General features: G+C 32.1%; 1 protein-coding gene across 1 annotated transcript; it reads right to left on the bottom strand.

Annotated features, from left to right (window-relative positions):
- Positions 1-224: 224 nt before the first annotated feature.
- On the bottom strand, positions 225-7,543 carry LOC141661595 (mitochondrial import inner membrane translocase subunit TIM50-like). The gene is made up of 11 exons (XM_074468602.1): positions 7,454-7,543; positions 6,648-6,932; positions 6,094-6,182; positions 5,378-5,414; positions 3,647-3,708; positions 3,339-3,449; positions 3,119-3,223; positions 2,928-3,026; positions 2,228-2,384; positions 2,002-2,104; positions 225-639 (listed from the first exon to the last, which is right to left on the bottom strand). The coding sequence occupies exons 2-11, from the start codon at positions 6,913-6,915 to the stop codon at positions 600-602; spliced, it is 1,071 nt and encodes a 356-aa protein (XP_074324703.1). The 5' UTR covers positions 6,916-6,932; positions 7,454-7,543; the 3' UTR covers positions 225-599.
- Between the last annotated feature and the right edge of the window lie 2,065 nt (positions 7,544-9,608).

The following is a 9,608-nucleotide window of genomic DNA, read 5'->3' as shown; positions in this document are numbered from 1 at the left end:
CTAATGAAAGGATAAATAAATTTAAGGTATATATTGACTCAATCCTATAAATTTTTATTCTTTAAAAATTCAAAAATCTAGGAATTTGAAAAATCTATAACGAAGTTTCCAATATATTTCTTTTAACAAATTTTATGGCTGACAGTCGGTAATCATATGATTTCTGCTGAACCAACTTAAATGTTAAAATACCAGTTTGTCAATTATATTCTGTATCTGTTTTACAAGCTTATACCATCTGCCTTCAAAGCAATATCAACTCCGATTGCTTCTAAAACATAAGATGAACATTAATGTTTATTGAAAAGGTATGACATGAGTAATGTCTAAAAACACGTCTCGCAGGTGAATGATCGCATATTTACCACCCACCTATTGATTGACCACCGTGGCACATTTTTCAGAAAAACATATTGAACGTCGCGTTAAGTACGCAAAACAAAAATTGGGTATAATCAGCATAATATCTAAAGTCTTCATGTAGATGTCATTTCATAAGCTAAATTTCCTTTGCTCCACAGCCGCGGCACTAATCCTTTTCCTCTACCCTGGTGATCACCGGACCTACATGTTGTCATCTCGTTCCACAATCTCTGATCTCAGCGTCTCCAAAAACGGCCTTGCTGTTTTTGCATTTTCCTATATCATTGGAAAGAACTATATCATCCTAGCAGTAATGTAGCAATCACAAGCTTGTACAAAAACAGATCCAGCAAGACAATATGAACTCCTAGATATCTTGAACAAGGATTGTGCAGGTAAAGTAATCTTGATTTGGCTCCAAGCATTTTCTTCAAACAATAGGCAACATAATTAACATAAAAGTTGGTTTAGGAAGGACCACAAGGTAATTGATGAATATTCTCTTTGTTGTAATAATCTAATTCTAACACTATATTGTAATAATGTTATATCCTAATTAAGAGAGGTTACTAAGATCTCTTAGGTAGGTCATTAACTGTTTATATATAACTGAAAATTCCTACAATTCAGATTCATTTATCAGACAAAGTTGCTGGTCAGTACAATATACTAATACAATTGTCAGTTTGTGTTATGGAGAAAACCATCTTCAGATTATCCCATATATTTTAGAGTTAATTACACTTTGCAACCTCCACCTTTCATTTAAGATCAAAACTGTATACTTACTTTGCAAAATACAGTTTGCAACCCTTAACTTTCAATATCAACTACAACATGCATCCCTTGCGGTTATAAAATTGAAATTGATATGTTAATATTAATAATTAAAATTTCAAATTAATTAAAAATATTTATTTTAATACATTTTTTACATGAAAAAAATTATAGCTATTTTCTATTAGTAATACTCTAAATTAATCATAATGCTAAATACTTGAAATATATTTATTAAGCAAAATATATGTTTATATATATAATCATAAAGTTTCTAAATATATCTATATTTTAAAATTTTAAAAATTATACTGAGTAATAAAATAATTGACATTAATATTGTTTTTATAATTTGAAATTCTAAATTTTAGTTTAATTTAAAAAAATTAAAATTATTATTTAAATATTTTGCTGAATTTCAATTTTACCATCCACAATATAAATATTTTTAACAAAATGATTAAAGGGATGCATATTGTATTTGATGTCTAAAGTTAGGGGTTGCAAACTGTATTTTTGAAAGTAAGTATATAGTTTTGTTATTCAATGAAAGGTATGGGTTGCAAAATGCAATTTACTCTATATTTTAAACATTAACTATTGCTGACCCTCAATTTCCGCTCATGCTTCTTTTATCAGCCCATGCTAAAAATTAAAGGATATTTGCATGACAAATGCCACAGACAAAATGAATAACACGATCTACACAAAAAATTCACGGATCAACACTTATAAGTCATGACTCATCAGCATAAAAATTAAATAATAGAAGTTTGTTGTCAGACAACCAGCAAAGATACAAATTTCTCACCTACTTGTGCACTAAGCACGTGATAGTGTACAAAAAGATAAATGACTTACTTCTGATACTCTTTTGAACGTTCGATGAACTCTTTAGGTATGTCACGATCCTGATATGAAGCTAGAACTTCGCGTATATCAGCTGGTTTACGTGTAGCAACAACTGCACCCCAAACAAAGCCACTGGTGAATTGTAATATCCAACAAAAACTTTTTGTGGCCCGACTTATGCACTTAAGGACAAGGAGAACATTCTATTGTAAATTTTAATATGGATATAACTTACATTCAAGAAATGGAATGTAGTCCAAGAGTGCTGTATCTTCTAATTCACCTTTCCATGGTTTTATTGGGACACAATTTTCTGGCTGCAGGCTAGTTTCTAGTGCATTACCACTTAAATATAGAATCCTTGAAGGGTCCCTATTTAGCATCGAGAGGTCCTGCAAGCAGTAGATTTAATTTTACACATGTCCTCCATTTTGGGTAAATATTCCCATGTATGCGCACATCGAATTGCGGCGACATCGACTGGTCGAACTTCACGCAGTAAAAATAAATTTTCTCATCATATGTAAAGAAGTAATTTATAATCTTAAAATGAGTGAAATTATATATAAATCCATGAGCGTCAGAAAGAAAATTCCACCAACAGGAGGAGATGCAAGCCTAATTTTAAAAAGTGGCTATGTTTTAGGCTTTAGTTATGCTGTCTGGCGCAATCTTGGAGATTAAATAATAAATAATATTCTCTTAGAATTTGGTTCGTCTTAACATACATGTGTTTAACCCAATCATTTCAAAGCATTAATGGCCTGATATACATTTTCTAATAAACAATGTTACAAGTAGTGGATTGAAACATAATAGGGGGCAAGAACCAAGATTGAATGTAATAATTTTAAATCAAACGTAAATACCGGGTGTATCTCGCTGTACAAGCAAGGGCCTAGGGAGGGTAAGTTGTATGCGAGAATTGTACTTACTCTATAATGCTTCTGATCTTTATATTTAGTTGCATCCCTTGATAACTTGTATGTTATACAGTGCTTTGGATCTAATCTCTCAACAACAGATTCGACATACTGCACATGTCAGAGGTGGCAGGACACTGTCAGTGAGATTAAAATCGATAAAATGGCACAAACAATAACTTTTTACATGGCAATCAGCATACCATAGGGAGCTGATCGGTGTATAAAACAATTTCATAAAATTGGGCTAGGTGTTCCAGAAAGGCATCAACACCTGGTCGTTTGAATGTTCTCCAGCCTCTCTCACGCTGCAGACAAATTCAGATATACAATGAACAAACAAGATGGTATTAAAATATAAAAGTACAGTTTACTTGGAAAAAACATAAAATGGTCAATGGCTGAACAAATCTCATAATTTACCTTCCAATCAGAATATATTAGTGTCTCGCTTAAATCAAGTACCAGAGTGAACATATGCACCTCAGCAGGCAAATCTGGGAGTAGCTTATCCGATGTTGGTTCGGTAAACCCCTAAAGTGAAATACGATGTTATCATGTAGATTAAATTTTCATTCTAAAAATGAAAATAGGATGTTGGTTTAGCACACCCTTAAAATGAAATACGATGTTATCATGTGGAATCAAATTTTCATTCTAAAAATGAAAATATTTAATTTCCAAAGAAATTAATTGATGAATAAAGCTTACATATTAAATCGAGTACTTACTCGAATGTGTTCTTCAGTTGACCTCCTTAGGTCTATGTAAAGTTCAAGTAACTTTGCAGGCGCTGAGGGATTCAAGTTATAAAAGTTAACAGAAAGTAAGTTCTGACAGCACTTAGCAGCATGTTTGACATGCACCTAAAACATTGACGAGAAAACAGTAATAGTAGTAAAACATCGATCACACAACAAATAAAAAGTTGGTCAAATTGGATGCCTGCATTAAGATACTAAGCATAAAGACAACAAATATAAAATTTACATAAAATTCTAAATAAAACTATAAGACTGAAGGAAGATGTTTGTCAATTCCACGTTCATCTTGAAGAAACTACTAAAAGAAAATGATAATATCTCAAATGTACTTTCCTAATGAAGTTTAGCTTAATATTTATGTTAATGGATCAGATAACTTTCATTTTGCAACACTTTGCGTCTATATAAAAGGCAATCAACTACTTGTTTGTTACTCTCTACTGAATTTCAAGAGCCAGTACCTTGTACCCAGATCTTTAAAGTCTTGTACATCGAAATCCTCCAAAAACATTTCCTTAGATATAAAGTGTGGAGGTGTCTCAACCAATATTACAAATATTGACATTGAGGTCCAACTAACATGCAACTTTTTTTAACAGTGGTTCCAATTTGCAACGCTAACACAAGTTTTAGTATCTACAATGCCACATTCCAACTATAACATAACACAATATAAAAACCAAAAATAACGAGGCCATAAAAATAAAAATCTTCATGTCTCTTCACAGCAATATACAGGGTAAAGCTAACTCCAATCTGTCTCTTCACAGCAATATACAGGAAATAGCTTGGAGCTACTGAGTACTTGTCTTATACATCAACCATCAACAAAATTCTCAAGTACAACGAAACTTATTTAAAAGAATCCAATTCATACATTACATATCAATAGCTTATTATATAAAAATTCATCTCAATGCTGGTGCATATCAAGAGCAAATTGCTTAACAGAGCATCTTGGTCGACAAATCAATGAGGGACCCCTTACAGGGTTGATCCAGACCATACAAGGGCCCAAGGGTGAAGTAAAAGATTAGGCCCTAAAAAAGTGATATCATGAATAAGATGTTGAAAGAGAGAAGAGTATAATAGGAAACACTATTCTTGAAGTCCCTGTGAGAGGTGAGTGTCCATAGGAGGAATAACTCCTTAATTCACATGTCAGCATGAACCAAATTTAGCACAGGACAACAATTACGAAGGAAAGTTAATGCAAAAAGAAGGTTGAGTGAGAGATTGGCAGAGCCGAGATCACTAGTGATGTTACTTATGCCTAAAAGAGGCAGTTACTTTATTCTTAAAAGGCACAAGGATGTTTCAGAACTCAGGAGACTAATAAAATTGAAGAAAAGTTTACATACTTTAGAACAGACAGGCGGCGTGTGTGCAATAAGATATACTCAAAAGATAAGTGACCTTTAGTTCATGTTAGTTCTAAGATTTCACCAGTGTTATCTGCGAAGGAGAAAATTTACGAAAATGACAGTTATATCCTTGACCAACAGGGGGGACCAGTAACATTTACACGTGTGTGAGGTAAAGAACACGAGTATTGCGTGTGACACCACAGAATATACATGGTAGTATAAGACTTCAGTAACCAAAAGAAGTTTACTTGTCGAAATGAAAGGGAAGTTGTAATACGAAACAACTAAGAGGTTCAAATAATATTCAATTTCACATGGCACTTTATGATACCTGCAACTGTAGCAGAATGCATCAGAGCTTTAAACTTCTGCAAGACAAATGGAAATTACTATTTTAGCTAGAGATATACTTTGTGACACACTACAAAGGTCAAATTTGTGGTCTGAGCGGCAAAGGCAACAAAATGGAAAAGGGAGGCAGAAAAATCAAAAAATCAAGCCCTGGCAATAAACACAAAGAATCTCAAAAGCTTTCTTAATGATTAGGGAGTATCCCTCAGATATTAAGATATCATAATTGAAATTGATATCTACAGAATAAGAAGACTACCAGCCATTAACAACAAGATAATATGATCTGCACTAAATGAATATGCTAAATTACTCTGACTCGCATATTAATACTTTGCTACTATGATGCAAACAATTTAAGGAACTTTACATTCATAAAACTTGCACATTTATTTTATGCATCATCCAAAATGATAAACCTGTTAGCTGAAGTCTGCAACTGTGTAAAGTATCACTATATTTCCCATTAAGAAACAAAGACTGTAAAATGTATCATGGTAGTGTATGAGCTATGCACAAGTCGTTTTTACAATTACTTCATATGCATTTCACAATTCTTACCACAAGAGAACAATTTCCATCAATTCCTTCCTACTTCTCTACTTGCGATCATTTTACTCAGTTTCAAACTACTTTACTCTAGTTAAAATGTGATAATACAAATTTAACCATCCGATGGCAGGTGACTAGACTCACATCAGAAGCAGATCCTGTCTCCTGGATGGTATGGTTTGCAGATGCACGAAAGGCTTTTGTCTTCTCATCAATCTCGTCCAAACTATAAGCTGAAATTTCATCCGGAAAAGAAAGGTTCATATATCTCAAACTGGACAAGAAAATTGAATATTAAAGATCACATGTATTATTTGTCTCTTTTTTTACTCTGCACAATTTTGCTCAAAGTGCGGCTCTAAAATTTCACAACTATACGCCCATTAATAAACAAACAAATGCAAGACCTAAAGCAAATATACCTTTTTAATAACAAAATAAATGAAAAACTAGGGCCTTTTGCATGTAAGAGTGAACTCTATATCAGTTTAAAAATTAACCAAAATTGCATTGAACTAATATCAGTATAAAACTAGTTTCACATTTGTTCAACTAAATTCAAACATATAGCACAACGAAAGGTCAGATCAAGAATAAGTTATACTTTGTGCAGTAAAATTAATAGTTTCAAATTTTCAATTAATACCACAACAAATTTGTATGTATTCGACTACGCAGTATAAATTTCAGACTCATACCATAAGTAGCATAACCCACCGCACCAATGCCTCCCGTCAATGCTGTAACCAGACCATACATAAGAAAATTCCATGAGTTCCTCTTCCCTCCAGCTTTTCCAGAAGGCCGAGAGGGCACATTAGGCGGTGGTGTTGCTCGATTGTTCGAAATAGATGCCGAAACACCAATTGTTTCTCTAGTAGAATCAGAGTACAAAGAAGAAAAACATCGAGTATTTCCTCTATTCAAAATTGTTGTGGAAAGCCTAGCTCGAACTACCGTAGACATTATGAACCTATTTCCTTCTGGATAAAAACTATTTCAAATTCGACAAGTTTACAATGTATACCATTACAGCTCGAAAAGTGCAAACATACGCGAATATATATCTAGGTGTACATACAAAGAATAAATTTACATAATATCTTAACACAAATCAATCGGAAAATAACCGAACTTCGATAATAGCAAATTTAACTATACAACTGCAAAATAACAGTAACATTATAAATGCAACTCGAAAATTAAACGTACAAGATTACATGAATTTATACAGGTTCGTGAGGAGCGAGAACAATCATTTTGCACTTTCAAAAATTTGTAGATTAATGCAAACACAAGGTACAAAATGTGTGCATAACTTTAAAATTTAATAGAACAATGTATACAAAAAGTGCAAAATATGTACATAGCGATTGTTTTGTTTTCATGTGTGTTAAATGTGTTCGTAAATGTATTTTATAGCTGACATGATGAAATCAGTTGTGGCATTGTGAACATTTGCGTATAATATGGAATAAATTAAAGAGCGAGAAAGAACACTTACGGAAATGGAGATCGGAGAGACGGTGATGAGAGAGTGGAGTAGGGTTTATAAGCTCTTAATTTGTTTCACAACGCCCCAATTAAATTTTACTGGAATATTTGGGCACGCCGCACATGTGAGTTTGTGGCCTCGCTCCTGGTGCGTTTTCGTCTCCCGCAAGTTAACTACACCTTACATATTTTTTTTTTAATTCTTTTCATATCCCAGTTATTTCAAAAAAAAGAACCAATTCACTATTTTATAAAAAAATATCCAAAATATTATGTAAATTATATCCCAAAATATCATTTTATAATACGGTATGGTGTAATATTCTCAAAATGGAACAAAATGCTACACGAAATAGCGGTAAGGCCCATTATATTTTTTAAAAAAGGTATACCATACACTACATCAATTAGCGTTATTACGTTGGTTTCTTTCTTTTCCTTTTTAAGCTTTATTTGTGTGTTGTTTTGGGACTGAAAATACTTCTTAAATTAATAATTTTAAATTTAATGATGTACCGTAATTTAATAATTTTTAATTTTTTAGGGTTCAATAATCCCCTTTTTGAGTTTTAGAAATATTAAAATAAATAAATTAATAAAACATACACCGATTTGATGTCAAAATTCTACTTAAAACAACGTTTTGTACATTTGAAAAAAATGAAAAAGATGCATAACGCAACACGATACAGCATTTTAGCCCTTTTGCCCAAATGCTACACGAAAATGATATTTTGAGTTATTATTTTCAAAAGTGACATTTTGAATTATTTTTCATTCAAAAATAACATTTAGGGCCAGCACCCGTTATTTCACTGAAAAATATCAAAATAAGAAAAACTGACTAGTATTTGTGGGATGTATAAGGTTATTAGAAAACGTCAAAGAGCTCGTTTGATTGACACATTTTTAGATGGGTATTTGAAATACGTGGCAATTAACACCGTTGTCTTGTTTCTCAATACATGTATAACATATGAATTTGTCTACCCACTCTTACCGTAATAACTCAGATGGTGTGAAAAACAAAAATAATCTAAATATTATTAATATGACTTTAGTTTTTTTTTTTGAGTTTCAAGTTAATTTATTTTAAAGTTTAGAATAAATACTTATAATTTATTAAAATATTGATGATAGATATAATAGTTTAGTCGCATGTTATGTTATTAGTAAATATATTTGTAAATAAAAAATAATAGAATAATGATGAAAAAAATAATTTGCATAATTATTTTTTTTCTTTTTAATTTGACATATTAAAAAAGTTTAGAATAAAAACCAAGATAGTTATTAATAAAAAAATATTGACATCTCCAAAATAATTGTGTTATGAATTGAAAACTAGGATATATTAATTGCTGTATTTATTACTAAGGTTCGGGAGCTCAAGACCTTTAATGGCTGCTCTCGTGTTTCGTGGCTTAACTCTGCCTTTACAAGATGCCTACGTATCTCTGTAAGTTAGAGAATTAATCTAAAAAACGTAGTTCTATTTTGTGGGGTGAGACCCCTTATATAGATATTGGGAGTCCTTGAATTAGACTTGAGTTGGGAGACTTGGTGGACAAGTCTCTGAATTAGAATGGACTTTGGAGTCCTAGTAAGTAGGAAACTGATTCCCTATCCTATGAGATTTCTTGGAAGCCAATCTCCAAGGAATTGTATCCTTAATTGGACTTTATTTATCAGCTGATTTACCCCTTATTAATTAATATTCAGGGTTTTGGCCCTTTCTAATGGGCCTTATTGTCGGTCCAAACCGGGCATAATTAATGCGATATTAAATTACGCAATCAGGGTTTATTTTATTCTATATCATTTGCCCCTCAACTTCGGGGAAATCATATAAGATTTCGCAGAAGTTAAGTTCATTTATTCTCTTACATGTATCATTTTTGCGTAAAGTGTGGAGAGACCTACACGTTTACAACGATTTTGCCTTGCACGTGGTTTCAGGGTTGTTTTGGAACTTCCCCATTACTTCTTTACCTTATCCCTATTATCTAAGAATTTTATGGTATTTTTCCCCAACTTCAGGGATTTATAGTGGTTTTTCTTTAATTTCCAGAAAGCATTATTTCCAAGAATTTTTCAAGGAATTTATTTATTTTACAGGAATTTTCCCTTAAATTCTGGGATTTTCCTTCAATTTTCAGAATTTA

The sequence above is a fragment of the Apium graveolens genome, chromosome 5 (genome assembly GCF_009905375.1).
Source record: "Apium graveolens cultivar Ventura chromosome 5, ASM990537v1, whole genome shotgun sequence".
Lineage (NCBI taxonomy): Eukaryota > Viridiplantae > Streptophyta > Magnoliopsida > Apiales > Apiaceae > Apium > Apium graveolens.
This window is presented reverse-complemented; position numbering and strand designations above follow the sequence as displayed.

Excerpts from the sequence above, each read along its gene's own strand:
- LOC141661595 (XM_074468602.1), bottom strand. The coding sequence starts at position 6,915 with ATGTCTACGGTAGTTCGAGCTAGGCTTTCCACAACAATTTTGAATAGA. Across the intron at positions 5,415-6,093 it reads AGACAGGATCTGCTTCTGAT|AAGTTTAAAGCTCTGATGCA; the intron begins GTGAGTCTAGTC and ends TTTGTCTTGCAG. Across the intron at positions 640-2,001 it reads CGTTCAAAAGAGTATCAGAA|GAAAATGCAAAAACAGCAAG; the intron begins GTAAGTCATTTA and ends CCAATGATATAG.